The 16246-nt window shown below is 35.3% G+C and overlaps 1 protein-coding gene across 1 annotated transcript; it reads right to left on the bottom strand.

Moving 5' to 3' along the window:
- Positions 1–3054: 3054 nt before the first annotated feature.
- On the bottom strand, positions 3055–6095 carry LOC143548890 (protein SULFUR DEFICIENCY-INDUCED 1-like). The gene is made up of 4 exons (XM_077039936.1): positions 5977–6095; positions 4729–4941; positions 3990–4145; positions 3055–3473 (listed from the first exon to the last, which is right to left on the bottom strand). Exons 1-4 carry the CDS (start codon positions 6070–6072, stop codon positions 3069–3071), a joined length of 870 nt encoding a protein of 289 aa, XP_076896051.1. The 5' UTR covers positions 6073–6095; the 3' UTR covers positions 3055–3068.
- Between the last annotated feature and the right edge of the window lie 10151 nt (positions 6096–16246).

Below are 16246 nucleotides of genomic sequence, written 5' to 3'. Positions count from 1 at the left end.
GGGTTGCTAATGAGTGTGGAAAATTTGGTATTGTTGGATTGGGTAGATAGAATAGAGAGAATGGGAATGGGAATGGTCTAACGACAATCCGTCTATTAGTTTAGTAACCAAAAGCATTATGTACAATTAGGGTATGTTTGGTAGAGAGCTTCTAGCTTCAAGCTTTTTAAAAAAATCTCCTACATAATAAAAAACTTTGTTTGGCTGAGGGAGCTTGAAGCTTTTAGGTTTAGAGAAAAAGCTTGAAGCTTCTACTTATAGCGTTTAGAAAAAGCTACAGGCTTTTAATATTTGAAATTACTTAAATAACCTTTAAGATATATACATTAAATATTATGTTTTTTTATTTATGTCCGTTTTGGTCATTTTATACATATTATTAAAAATCTAGCTACTCCGCCAAACATCTAAATATATCTACAACGCAATAGCTGCCAGTTATAGCTATCCGCCGCCAGACACAAGCTAGTTTTGCCAAACATAGCACATCCTAGTATGAAGTAGCAGATCCTCAAACAGAGAAAGGAAACAAAAGAAAATCAATCGAATAAGTGAACATAAATGAAATTAAGAAAACCCAATTATAAACGAGGCTGATTCAATCAATAAAGCCTAATTTAAACCCAACTCTCAATGAAACTAGATGATGAAAAAATAGATAGGTTCGATTTGAGATCCAATCCATTTCAAACTAAATCATTTGAAACTAATTTAAACAACATACAAAATTATCTATTCGGCTCATTGTTGTTGGCGACCAAATTGCAAGAAGGATTGAACGAAGAATCTGCCATTAACTTGCTGCAATGGAAGCACAGACAAAGATTTTATGATGAGAAGAACTAGAATAGGCCTTGGCTTTTGGGTACTCTTTTGAGATGGAACGATGAATGGGTGAAGAGAAAAAGGGGAGAAGAAAAGAAGAAGAGAAGAGCGGGAGATTAGAAGACAGTTGATATAGAATACGATGTGGGTAAAAAGTGAGATAGTATGTATATAACATAGACATCGTATATGATAAGTAAACTTTTTCTGAAATTAACATAAAAATTAAGCCATTTTTTGCCTTTTTTTTTGTTTTTGTTTTAGGAACTGACACATAAAACTGTCAAGATTATAACAATCAAAGCAGCAGTAATAGACACCTTAAAAACTTATTATAAGCTCTCTTTGAAATAATTGGTTTTTATTTAAATTATTAGTTTTCCTTTTTATTTTAGTTTTAAGTCTAGAATGTTGCTTAAACCGATGTTGAAATTTCATTTACGATATTTTATTTCAGTCTCAGGTTATAAATGTAGCATACATATATAAATAGAGATTGACAGTGGTGGTTCGTGTGACAGTGAAAACAAGTTATGGTTTTAGGTCACACTTAATTAAGGCCTTCAAATTCAAAAAAAAATTATATATAGATACATTATAACGGATAAAGTAAACTCAAAGAAATGTATCTGTGTGTTGGTAGGCTTGATTGTTACAAAAGTATATGTTATGAACTTATGAGTTCAAAACTTGTAATAAATAATTTTTTATTCTTAACAATCATGATGAAAAGGCCTCAAACTCTTGTTTCGATTTAGGCCTCCACATTGAGATTGACATATGGAGTTATTGAAAAACAAATTTTGACATAATAATAAATTTTCTCTCATATATTTTATCTGAACGTTGGCTAGAACACATCTAGTGCTGTTTATCACTTCAAGCATATATGATTTTAAGATCGAACCTACCCCAAGCATATAAGATATTAAGATGTTTGGCTTTTTAACTGATCAAGTACTGGCTAACACAACTATCTACTTAATTCAAATACTCTAATCTAATTAGTGGTTTAAGTGTTTAACTGTTGTAGTGATCGATTGGATGAGTGAGAACGAACATATATGGATTTGGATTTAGATTCATATAGCCATGCATTCTAGCAATGGATATTGCATGCACGCATGCATGCAGTGCCATATATTCAGGTTTCCTTATATCTCATTTTTATTCAATTTTGTTTTTATTAATTTTTATCACTTTATACATTGGACTAAATATGGAATCTTAATCAACCAGAATGTCCACGAATAATTAAACATGTAATCATTGAAATCTGTTTGATAAGTTGTCTGAACAATTATCATTTATATCCTTGCAGCTATAAATATAATTTTTGACTATTCATCAAACGAATATGAGATTGGTAAATCTGTCTATCTTTGTCCACGAGAAGCCCACGTGCTTGTTTTTAGTTACCCGACTAAAAACTTCCAAGGAGTCCAACAATCCTGGATTGTTCTGTCTAAGCAAGGTTAGCTGTGAAGTTCTCTTTGTTGGCCTAGATTCTCGATCCCATCTCAGTCACTTGTTTATTTATCAAACAAAACTTGACACAAATTAACCTTTACAATAACCTACTATATATACTAAACAAATACTAATCCTAATCTAACTCTAACATACATTAATAAACATGGCCAGCTCTAAGGCTGTGTCATGGCGACCAACCGATCCTTCGAGCCTGTGATTAGCTTGTGTTTTGTTTATCAAGTTGAGATCACAACTTGGTTTACAAGGAATAAATACCTTGGTGAACAAGTCGACTTAATTACTTGGACAACAAGGAATTTAATAATTAATTAATTAGATTTTTTTACTAATTAGAATTAGAATATGATAAGTTTTTTTTTATTCTAGTCTATCTAGGTTTTCAAATTTAAATTAGTATATATCTCGAGCTATCATAAAAATAGTAATTTTCGAGTTTAATGAAAATTGAAGACATCGATCCAGCGTATGATCTAAAATTTCGTTTGTGTGTTAATCAATTCTGGTATCCAATATTTCACAAACACTAACTAAAACACATATTTAAGAGCATAGTCAAACGACTTATGATAAGATTTTGTACAAGTACTGTTTTTTTACATCATAAGAAATTGAGATGAGAGCAACAAAGTATTGATCATCAACTATTGGCCCTAATAGCTTTACAACTCCAGCTCTTTCTCATTTATACTTTATAAAAACTCCAGTTTTTATATTTTTAAACTTTTAGCACCCTATTTTTTGAAGGAAAATTAACAAGCTATTTGGTCCCTAAAATTTTCAATCTGTTCAAAGATGGGCAGTCTTTTTGATCTACTAGGAGCCCATACATTCATCAACTTTTCAAGCCCATTAACAAAGTCATCATCTAAGTCCAGTCCAGGAAGGCCCGGTAAGAGCTCTGATGTTGGCCTCCATGTTTCGTTCAACAGTTCTCGGGCCCTGTTTCGGGCCCTAATGTTGTCGGATCCCGGCATCTCACCATTGATCACATGTTGAAGGACTGAACGGGCTTCATTGTACCGGGCCTGTTTAATTAGGCAAAGGGCCAAATTGTTGGCCTTGTTTGAGTCAGGGTCAATCATTTGGGCTTTCTTGTAGACCACTTCAGCTGCTATGAAGTTGGATTTTTGCATGTAGGCCCATCCCAAGTTTCCCTGTTTGATAAAAGAGAAAGTTAACAGAACAGTTAGTGAGTTATTTGTTACTTATTGTTCATAACACATTACAAAAGTATATATACATCTTGTGATATATGGAGTTTGTGTGAAAGTATATATATACACTAAACTTTCTACTAGGTGTTTCCATCTTGTGAAAATTTTTTTATAAACATTAATTAAAAATTTTTAAAAATAAGTCTCCTATATGGAACGGTAGAGCATATACAAACCCGGTTACTGAAGAAGAAGAAAAAAAGCTCACTATTATTTTCTACTTCAAGTTAATTTGAAAAAAAAAATCACTAAATAGTAACCAGTATTAATATATGTTCTTTCATAGGTCACTTAATTTGAGAAAGAAGTTATAACATTTATAAAGAGGTTCATAAGATCGGAACATTTAATGAAAGTTGAACAACATTAGATGAGATTCTTTTTGAATGACTGAAGTGAAACATGAAAAACTTGATTGGTATTTATGTTATTACATAAAACGGGACTGAAATGTACCAGAATTCTAGAAGTTTCTTGTCTGACAGAAACTTGAAACTTCTTGCCATGAGATCTAGCAGTCTTCGTTGGTTTCCCATTAAAAGCTTCTCCTCTATATATCATCCTAAGCTTGTGCTTTAACAACAGTATTTGTTCGTCCACTTTCCCACATTTCTGTTCAATAAATATCCAACCACATTATTAGTATATAAATAGGTCTATTGTAATCTTTTAAAGCGCGTTTGATTTGGTGAATTAACTGAAATTCAATAGAACTGAAACCTAAATTTTATTCATTACGCGTTTTATTCGTAAAATGATGTAGAATTAAAAGTTGTAATATAAGGTTCTATTAACTAAATGAACATATTTGTTTTAAAAATGAACATATCTTTATAACAAATTAGAAAAGCAATATATTTGTTTTATTAACTAAATGCATTACATTTTAGAATTCTTTCTACATATATGAGTTCCATCATATTGCATTAAGTTTGAAAGATTCTAATGCTAATTCACATTGACGGACCCAAGTGTAGTGGACTGGGCCGGCTATCCACTGTGAAAAAAAATTAGTATCACATATGCGTTGAAATCCCGACCAGCTTTATGAAATCTTGCTTCGACCTATATGAGAAATTGCATGGGTCCGCCACTTCTAATTCATAATTTTTTTCGATAGTTTCAATTTTTAATATATCAAATAGTATGCAATTTAAGGTAGGTACTATACATATATGAGCATGTGTGGTTGTACCTTGAATAGATCTATGAGAACATTATCAAGGGATTCTTGTGAACTTTTGGGACATTGGCACCTAAATGATTTGATGGCTTCAATGGCTTCTTCAGTTCTATCCAATTGCTTCATTACAACTGCCATGTCTTTTAAGGCACTCTCCACTCTATCCCCAGCATTTATTGCCTTCCAAAACCACACTATTGCACCCTCTTGATCCCTTTCCACAAGCTGCACCAATTTCATATATCTCATCACATTAGTTACAATCTTATTAAATTATATACTGATTAATGTTATATAATGTTAAATCATTCTTTAAACAAATGATAAAATAAATACAAAAATGCAGAATAATGAACAAGTATTTTTGTAAATAAATCATTCGTTGTTATGGGCATGATTTTACTGAGGATGATTGTTGTTTTATTTCTTTAAAAAAGAAAGTAAAACAAAGTACAAAATCACTGTTTAAGTAATAGTGTGAGAAAACTACTTTATACACAAATTAAATGAGTACAACAGATTCTTCTCAAAGGTATATGGGGCTAGCCCCCCTGGTTCAAACATGGACAAGCGGAAGTAGTTTAGAATTATTAGCAGAAGGTAGAGTATGAGTAACATCATCCGTTAAAAAAATACATTGGAATTCAGGCATGGTACATTTTAACACTAAAAAATAAGCATGGATGTGTTTTTTAGTATTTTCATTTATTACCATTTCAAACGTATATAAATAAGTTTAAAAAGTAGCAAATATTTGTCAAGAATATATATAATAAAAAGATGAAGTATGAGTTTAAAATGGATAGATATGAGGTAGGAGAAGGTAAACTATTGAGTAAAGATATAACTAAAAGAATTATAATAATATATAGTAATTGAAGAACAAGATTCAAATTGTAGTGATTCTACAATCAGATCTAATATAAAGAGTATATATCCGAAATAAATCAAAACCAAGATTTGTAGATATATACTAAGTGGATCAAAACCAAGATTTGAAGTTATTTATTAGTTGCGTGTAAGACTGGTTTTAAGTATAACTTCAATTTCTGTTGAAGTTCAGTTGCTTTTCTAGACTAGCTATGATATATAGTTATTAAAACCAGTCTGTAAAGGCAACTTTACGAATATTTACTATAATTCTCTTGATGCATTACTTAAAAAAATAATCGTTTTCGGTTTCTAAAAACATCAAACTGCGAGTTTGATTCAATACGATTTATGAAAAAAAAAACAAACGCAAAGAAAAAATGATTTAACCTGAGCATGTTTAGCTCTCACGTAAGGACCATCACCATATGGAACTTTATGAATAATATGAAATTGGTCTTCCTTTGTTCTTGAATTCATCGCCATATTCTCTCTCTAGAAAACTTTCTTTCTCTCTCTATAATACACACATCTATCTCCAATTATTATTATTATTATGTAGTGTGGAGGTAAGAAAATAACAAAATGAACCTGGACACATTGCATGTCCACCTAAACTTATAGCTTCTTTCTTTTAGTTTATACATTATCTTTTTGATATTTTTCAATAAACCATTAGAAATTACTCCTTTAGTTATTTAAATATTTCCTATAAATTGGATATGGCTTATTGGCAGAACACTCATTTTACTAGTGAGAAGTAGGGGTTCAAACCCCATTATCACCAATTTATATAGGAGATATGAGAGATGTCAGGGTTCGGGTCCTGATCTCACACGGTTTTACCGGCTCCTTGCTGTCGTGCTGTTTGGCAGGCGTGGGGGTCGGGGTTTATCCGGGGAATCCGTCAATTGGTGGACGGCTATAGGCTCCGTCCGTCCGGACTAATGGCCGGCTCGGGCTACCTTTATCCAATGGGGGCCGCATACGGAGTACCTGACGTTACTTAGTTGGTCGTTCCAAAAAAAAATTATTTAAATATTTCCAGATTACATTACATTTCTTGAATCTTTAGCGGAATAAGTAATTACGACTTGAGCGTCAAAATCATTATAAACGGTTGGCATCCTATCTTAGAAAAATTTACTGGTATTGAGGGTTCTAAACGTTATTAATAAAAATATTTGTTGCTCTAGTGTTTGAATAGCACGTATAATTTGTTAAGAGTGAGATGTTAAAAAACAAAACACTCTCAATTAAGAGCATATTTGGGATTGAGTTTGAAAACATCTTATTAACTTATGGCTTTTTTAAAAAAAATCAGTAAGTTAAAAAGTGTTTGGTAATCACAAAAATGACTTTTTATTTTAGCCTTTTAAAAGTGTTAAAAAACAGTTTTCTAAAAGCCCTAAATCCTGTATTTTCAAAATTGTTTTTTTAAAAAAGCCAATAAGGTTATACGGTATACACCAGTGAACAACCCCCACTAGTCTGGCCTGGCAGCCACATGGCACCCACTACAAAAAAATGGCCTAAGGCAACATTTATTGTACAAAAAAAGTTGCATTAGACCTAATGCAACCTTTTTGTTACATAACACAACTATTTTTTCAAATGCAATATTTTAAAAAGGTTGCATTTGAAATAAACAGTTGCATTAGCTCTAAGGCAACTTCACCTAATGCAGCTTTTTTTGTAAAATAAAAGTTGTCTTAGGCCAATTATTTTGTAGCCCCTCACGTGATGGGTCACCCTGGAACACCCCCCCCCCCCCAAATCCCCTCACGTGTGACCTGATGATACTGACGATGGTCAGTATGGTCACTCCATCAATTTTGTTCCTTTTATACCATTGGAAACGGTCAAATTTATATGTAAGTTGTATTAAAAAACACAAAAATAGAGAATGATGAAGAATGAGCAGAAGGGTGTATACCTATGGTTTAAAGGTGAGATTGAATAATGGGAGAGAGGCTGGTGTGGGCGAACGATGCGAATGAGATAAATGATATTAAGAGGTGTATACCCCTTAGCCTAAGCTATTATCAAACTCAATATAAATTTCTCCATATATATAATTATTCATTTCGATGATCAAGAAAAATATAATCTCTTATTAAATTAAATCAGGACACTCCCATGCTTAGGGGTGTTATAAAATCTAAATCTATATCCGAAATATTCAAAACTCGAATCCGAATTATCTGAAAATTTGAATGTCCGAAATTCCGGATATTCGAATCTCGGATATCCGAAATTTTGGATATTCGGATTCGGATAGTGATTTTGAAATTTTTCGGATAGTTCGAACGAACTATCTGAAATATATTTTTTAATTATTATATAATATTTATTAGGAAAATTGAATTTTAATAAACCAAACTATTAACCATTGGCCATTATTAATCCCAACTAATAATGTGACTAGTAGCAATCCCAACTTTCACTATCGTTACCAATAACAATCCTAGTCTAACAAGTAGTTAACTCCGTTAGTTATACTTCTTTAACTTAGTTCGAAATTAACAAAGTGTCATCTGTTAGTAAAAAGAGAGAGACAAGTCTAAAGGGGCAATCAGGTAAATTGATCGTGCACATATAATTTACAAAGTCAGTGTTATATATAAGATTGTATGCTATGGTTGGGGGGCTTTGAAGCCCCTCCGCGATGCCACGTCAGCGCCATGTGGGCACTGGGGGCATCGAAGCCCCAGTGCATAATGCCCCTCTATGGTGAGGGGGGCTTTGAAGCCCTTTAAATAATATATTAAATAATAATATAGTAATAAGATTTAAATTTAAATAAAATAAAAACCATACAAATAAAAATAAAAAAACATACAAATAAAAAAATAAAAACAAAAACCCTACAAATACAAAAAATAAATATATAACTATATTCGTCGTCCTCGTCCTCGTTTGCATATTTGGCCAATATCTTTGCTTTTTGTAAGGAGCTCGAATTCCTTTTCTTGCTTCCGCTCCAAGTGAACCTTTTGTTGTTGTTCATGCATCGTTTTGTATTCCGCATGCATCGGCTTTCTTTCTTCGTGCATTCTCATGAGGTCCTCCTGCTTTTATTTTTTAGGGTTGGCAAACTCAGCTAGCCTCAGCTCCAAGTTGTCAAAACGCGGGCTCACGTCGGAACTCATAGAGGATGTGATTCTGGATGAAGATCCTCCACCTCTAGCCGCCGCCTTGGCTTTATCTCTTCCAACCAGCCGTGGCAACTCATCCGGTTCATCAAAAATAAATTCCGGATCCAACTCGTTTAGATTAAGTTGACAACGACCATCGAACATGTGCTGAGACGGCGATTGATTGGCCAAAGTAGACGTTGTCTTTGACCGTTTGGACAGTCGCGATGGTGATGATGTCGGGACCGGATGCCACTTTGGCGAGCTTATGCATTGTTTCCAAATTTCCATCGTATTGACATCTTTACCACAAAGGGCCTTGTATTGTTTTAAGTAAGCCTCCAACACGTCGGCATCGTTCATGCCGCTTTTTCTATTGTTCATAATGCGGGTGTGAACGATTGTGAAGTCGGTTATTTTTTGTAGACATAATCATTCCCGCGATACTCTCCTCGACCCATTAAAGCAAAGAACTTGGTGCGTATTTCTACCCAAAACTCCGGCGAATGTTTGTCGTCACCTTCGACACATATAAAAGCTTAGTATTAGTAAACAAAAAAATATAACATGGAAAACATATAAATATTTTTATAATATACCTTGAATCGAGTCTTCGGAAGAGTCGATCCACGCAAACGCTAACGCCATTTCCTCGTTCGCTTTCCATTTTTTTATTTTGCCCTTTCCGGTTGTTTGAACGTCACCGAGTTCTTTTTTTGTGACTTCTTTTTGGACGGCGAACTTGCGTTTTGGGTACTTGTGTTTCGGATATTTGGGTGTCGGGTATTTGTTTTTCGGGTATTTGGGTTTGTGGTACTTGCGAGGACGCATGCGACACCGGCGACCGAAAGAACATATCAGGGTTAAACGGTTGCATGGTGGAGAAATCATCGGTCGTTGTTGGTTTGCATAGAATGAGTTGCTAAGGTCGACGTTATTTGCGAGCAAACCAGCCCACCACATACAACTCGGATTCCACGGGTTTGGCTTTGGGTTCGGGTTCGGGTTTGAGCTTGAGCTCGTGTTCGGGTTTGGGTTTGGGTTCGAGTTAGGATTCATGGTTAATTTGTTTTTAGTGTGAAAATATAAGTTATTTGAGTAAAATTGAGAAAATGGTTCGAATTTATATATAAATGGTTAATTATTATTATTTATTTATTTTTTTAACGGATAGTTTTTTGCCCGTTGGGGTACCCCCCCCCCCCCCACCCCCACACCTTCTTTCTGCGCCGGTCGTCCTCTCGGCGCCATCACCCTTCGCACCGACCTCCACCGCGCCATATGTTCCCCCTCTAACGACGCCCTTTCTCCCCCTCAACGGCACCCATAGCGTGAAGTCTAAAGGGTATTTCAGAACCATATGACATCATCTTCGTCTTCCTCCACCGCCGGCAAACTCCTAACCTCCTCCACCTCTTTTGTATCTGGCACCGACCGAGACTCCCACATATACAACTCCCATCCCTTCGGCGCCATTTTCTGGCGAGTATTCAACTCCACCAGTGAAATCGCCGTTGGGCGTCGTCCACATGATCTTCGATCCACTGCAGCATACTCGCTCTCGTCGGAGGAGGACTGGAGCCACAATATTCTCTAAACAAAGTCATGATTTGGGACGACCACTAGAGCCGGTGCATGTAACATTTGTTACTTTTCAAACCCGAAAACCCGACCCATTTTGAATTTCAGTTTCGTTTATAAATATATATATATTTATATACACACACATTAATAATATTCTTGAGGATTCATGTTTATTCGATCGTTCGCTTTTATATTGGTTTGTTCAATTTACGAAATTCCAAGACTTAAAGTTCTAGTTAAATGACCCTTCAACTATACGGATATAATATATCCAAAATATTATAACTTTAGTTCATTCTTATACATTTAAAAGTATAAGGTTCACCTTGTAAATATACTTTAAAACTGTTTTAAAACAAATAAAAAAACCAAAGGGACTAAAGTGTAAAATCTGAATTATATTATTTAATATAAAACCCAGCCCTTCTCCCTCCTTGTACCCACGGTTTTCTGGCCTGGACCAACGCCGGCGGCGACGCAACTACGGCGACCTAATAATCACTCCGTAAATCTTGTTTTGACCAAATTAATTCATGTAACGACTTGTGACTATAACGCAAAGCTTTAATCTACGATAAAATCATGTAATCAACAGCCAATAACGGATAATTTGACCCCGGAATCGTCGGCCGTTTTACTAAAATCCAATTACGATCATTTAATCACCAAACGATCCCATAAAGACTATAAGTAGGACGAAAATGATCATCTAAACCCGTCTCAAGTACCAAATCAACCTAATACACTCTAAAGAATTTCCGCTTTGTTCATCAAGATCCGTTTTTCCGGCCACTTGCCGTTCGCCGACAACTTGAAACATTTACAGGTAATTGTTACTTGATTTTGGTTCATTTCTCACCGTAGAATAAAACCCCCAAGACTAATTGATTACACATGGAACCGTTTGTTGGAATTGGATCTAGGGTTTGTATAATGTAGATGAAGAACATGAAATATTATATTTATTATTTCTGTTTTGTTAATCGTTCAAAATAATCAACTGGTCCACATGGTTGCATCACTTACTTATGAACCAGAGGACCCGGGTCATGACATTTCTTTTTGGATGTTGCTTTATCTTTTATCTTTACTCTATATAAACCAAATAAATTATTATAAATTTATTTATTTGATTATTTATTTATTTATTTATTTAATAAAATTAATTAAAAATCATATTTCCACTTTTCACCTAAAAAACCGACTATTGTTTCCATTAAAGTTTCGTGAAAACCTAATTATTATTATATTATTAAATATCATTATGTTAACCTTATTATACAATAAATAGCTATTTTGGAAATAATGTTAAACCAATAAAATCCGTAATTAGCGAATAATATTATTATCCTCATAATAGTGTTAAAATTCTAGTTAAGTAACATTTAATTATTCTAAAACGTTAATATTATAATTCATTTTCGTGAACTTTACAATTCTTTTCATTAACTTTATAACACGCTTAATTGATGATTCTCAATATAAATTTCCGATAAAATCCATGTTTCTTATCTCCCATGTTAATTTTAGATTATTGATTAAATAATATTAAAATGATAATATAAAATCCTATGAAGGTATTCTAAAATATTGCATAACTCCAAAAACCAAAATATAACCTTATCAATCCCGATAGTTAGATTTTGTTTGGTTTTAATTATAGTTTGAGAAGTTCAATCGCTTCGGATTCTTTAACACACTTTTGGTTTATTAGGTTTCGTTATTATGCTTTCGGCATTTATTACAAGTTTATCTTTGATCTCGAGGTGAGTTCTTCATAACCCCATTTTTAACGCTTTATAATATTTTGGGGTGTAGCACGTTACAGGTTTTTCTTTCGTTAGTTATGCGCTTGTTTACAAACCGATTCATTTATATCGTACATGTTAATATTATTCGTGCATATTGTTTATGATTATGCGTGAACTTGCTTGCAACTTGTTTATTGCTTTATGGTGAAAGTTACGCAAACGCATACACATAGTGGGAGGGTCCGACGGGACGTACCTGCGCCGTCTAACGTTACGACTTCGGTTGTTTACATAAGGTGGTTCTCATTTCCCCGACTTCTACAGCTTCGGCTAAATGAACGGGGAGGACGACACTATTTGATTTCATTTACATTATGTTTGAATATATATTGCATGACGATCGTTGAATCGTGCATTTTATATATATGTACATACAAAAACTTATGAAAACTCACCAACATGTGTTGTTGACAAAATATAGTCTTTTAAACGTGCTGCAGGTTAAGTCGATGATATGCTAAGGATGAAGATCATCAGTATACCTTAGGTTATTTGAATAAAGGACTTATTTACTTTTTTTTCGATGAAGTGTTATTGTTTCCTTTTGACTTATGAACAATTTGTGTACTTGCGATGATATGAAATGAAATAAATATAATTATTGTCGCTTTAATAGCGTTACGAGCTTATGAGTGATCTGTACGTTACACCAGGGCGTATTCCGCTTTAGCCGGGGTGTTACAGTGCATCGGCGAGTTCTCGTTCTATTCGGAGGTCAAGTGTGTACGTCTTCGACGACACCAAATTATCGTGATTTTACTTCAAAGTATATGCGTTTACAATTTTGCTAATTTGAAGCTTTTACAACTAATTGCTCTTCAAAGCTCGTGGCCTCGTGTAACCTAATTCTCTATAGCGGAAGAACCATCGGCGGACAAGACGATGCTAAATTACCAGAGATTCTGAGAGTTTCTCTAAGGAGCAGAAGAGCATCTTGAGAGGCTCTGGCGGTGGACGGTGGTCGAGTTTGGTGTTCGCCGGAATATGGCTACAGTGGTGGTTGCAGTGAAGGAGAAGAAAGTTGATATAGAAAGTGGGTCCCGATTAACTAATTTATTCTAGTCTCTCTCTTTTTTTCACAAAGGTATGTGGGTAATTTCGAACTAAGTTAAAGAAACATAACTAACGGAGTTAACTACTCTCAGATTAGTCAAACAGACACTCTAGACTGATTCGTTATCTTTATAACGAATGTAGCTTGATTTGTTAAGACAATTAACGAATGACTGTCTGATTCGTTAAGGTAACGAATGGATTGTTCAAATTCATAACGAATCAGATTGGATTCGTTAAAGTATAACGAATTAGAGTGATTCGTTAAATTTGATTCGTTACTTGTAACGAATAGGTTAACGATTAAGGATAATTCGTTAAAGATAACGAATGAACCTTTTAATGTATAACGAATGTCCCATTCGTTTACAGTTTTTAACGAATGTGATTATCATTTGTTAAATAGTTTGATTATTTTAGAATATTTTACTAATGTATGTTTGTTCTTAACAGAAATGGCACTGTCTTGGAATAAGAGCCACAACATATTGCGTTTTTAGAGCCGAACTTTGAAGATACTCCTATCTTTGGGGGTATGATTAGTTTTCTCATCCGCTCAAGAATCTACAAGGCCATCTCTACCCGAACGGTCGTTTATCAGAAAATAATCAGGGAATTCTGGAATACAGCCAGAATTAATGAAGCGGAAAATCATATTGAAGCGGTTGTTCAGAACAAGCGGGTAGTGATAGATGTTGGGGTTATACGAGACTCACTGGTTTTTCACGATACGGTTGATGATAGGTGTGAGTTCGATCGAGCGCTGATCAGAGGATTATTCGGCCGAGAAAAGTATAATGGAGATTTAGGCAAATCAATGTACAACAAAGCGAACTTGTGTGAACAATACAAGTATCTGCTTCATGTTCTTATTCATTGCCTGGGTGGTCGGAAAGGAGGTTTTGACGAGTTCAGGGTGATGCTACAATCTGCATTCGTGGCTCTAGTGCTGAATAAACCATTCAATTTCTCCGAATTGGTGAAAGAAAACATCACCAGCAGACATAAGTTCTTAATGTATCCCAGATTTTTACAAATGATGATAAATGATCTCGTACCTGACTTGGAAAAAGATCAAGCAGACGTGATGAAGCTAGATCATATGAATGAAGAGACGATGCGACGTTTGAGATCGTACAGAGGTCAGAGTCTAGCAGATCGACCAAGGTATAAACGTTTGATTGGTCATCTAGCGAATATTGATTATGTCGCGCCACCTAATGATCGTTGGGCTCATGACGATTCCGATTAGAACGTGAAGGTGGTGATGGTGATGATGGTGGAGATGATGGTGGTGATGGTGGTCCAGGACCACAAGCCGTGTTAAGTTATGAACAGAAGCGTAAGCGTAAAGGTAAAGAACCGATGACGGAAAAAGGGGAGAAACTCAAGAAACAACGAGTTAGAAGGGGTTCGGGTATTGAGATACCGAGTCAGCCGTTTGTGCCTTCTACTGCTGTTTCTACTCCTATTATTTCTTCTACTGCTTCTCCAGTTCCAGTTCCACATATTCCACGATCTCCTACTCCTACTACAATGACATATTTTCCTCGCTCTCCAACACCTGTGCAGATGCCTACGCCTCCAATGCCTCCAACTCTGACTTTGGCTACTACTGTGAGGCATGATCCTCTTATTGGAGACATATTACATACTATATTGGCACAGATGCCTACACCACAGCCAACGACATCTGTTACTCCTGTTACTCCAACACCGTTGCTGAGGCCTGAGCACTCTTTTATGTCATTCAGTCGTCCTCAGGGTCCTATGAAACCAGTGCATCCTAATTTCTATCACATGGCTCCTCATGCTCAATGATTTCACATGATGAATCTGTTGCATTTACAACACACTCAAATGCAAGCAGACAGAGCTGCAAATGAGCTAGCGCAACGGAATTTGCTGAGGCGTCTTCTATCGGCTCAGCGTGATAATAAGGAACTTCGAGCCCTAGTTGCTGCTCAGGGGGAGAGGTTAGACAAACAGGATGAGATTATTCTTCAACTGACTTTCAGATATTATGACCGAGAAGATGTGAAAGTTGAGAAAGCTCGGGAATTTGCATACCAGATGAAGAAGTACAAGCCTGCTAAAGATGTTAAAGGTGATATGGTGGCCTGGCAGTACGATTCAGATCTTAAGGTATATATCGTTAAGTGGGAGCACGGTATTTATTATTTTAAACGCCCACACAATATTTTATCTATGCCTCGATGGGATGTACGAACCTTAGCTAATCGTCCGTTTGTTAATCATGGAGAGGATAAATGGGCTAGCTGGTTCTACGGGCAGTATTGCATGAAACCCGCTTTGGTTTCAAATTCTTCCAGCCTCAGGTGCCGACACACAAATATATTAACGAGATAGATGCACGCACGGGATGGAGGAAGTTAATCTTAATAGTGAAGCCGCCGAAGACGATGAAGAGGGTTCCGATGAAGATATTCCCTCAGAGTCTATTCACCTCATTTAATTATTGGTATTATGATAATCGTACAGGTGAAGCGGTTATTGTTTATGGCCAGGGTTCACGCACGAAGACGTTACGTGTATTTGATCCGATGTGGCTGGTCAATCTATCTGAGTCTAACAACGACGCGTTATTCACAAGTCAGATCGGATTCGCTAATGTAAAGGATTATGATCTTGCAATGCAGTTTCAGAGGTTTGTTCGTGTATGCTACGCATACAAGATTCATAGCAGCGTTGATTGGAAGACAAAGATGTTTCAACGCTAAAGTATGATAAAGAGCTCGAGACGAGGGGGAGTTTGTTGATACACGTTTTGTACTTCTCAGTCTTTATCAGGGCATTAATATAATTAGTTTAAAGTATAGGGATCTTAATGTAAATATGGATAAATGGGCCATTCACTCTAATGTAAGTTGCATTCGTTACCCCGTAACGAATGTAACACATTCGTCTAATCTGTAAGCTCATTCGTTAACCCAGATTAACGAATGAGATAACGAATGAGGGCTATTCGTTATATGTTAAATGTATTAACGAATGAAGAGTTCATTCGTACGGTTTAATGTAACGAATGACACATTCGTTAACTGTTAAGTTAAC

This window comes from Bidens hawaiensis, unplaced genomic scaffold (genome assembly GCF_021521415.1).
Source record: "Bidens hawaiensis isolate Kalapana, Puna unplaced genomic scaffold, B.hawaiensis_p1.1 tig00015313_1, whole genome shotgun sequence".
NCBI lineage: Eukaryota > Viridiplantae > Streptophyta > Magnoliopsida > Asterales > Asteraceae > Bidens > Bidens hawaiensis.
The sequence above is the reverse complement of the archived record's forward strand: the minus strand, read 5'-3'. Positions and strand labels throughout refer to the sequence as shown.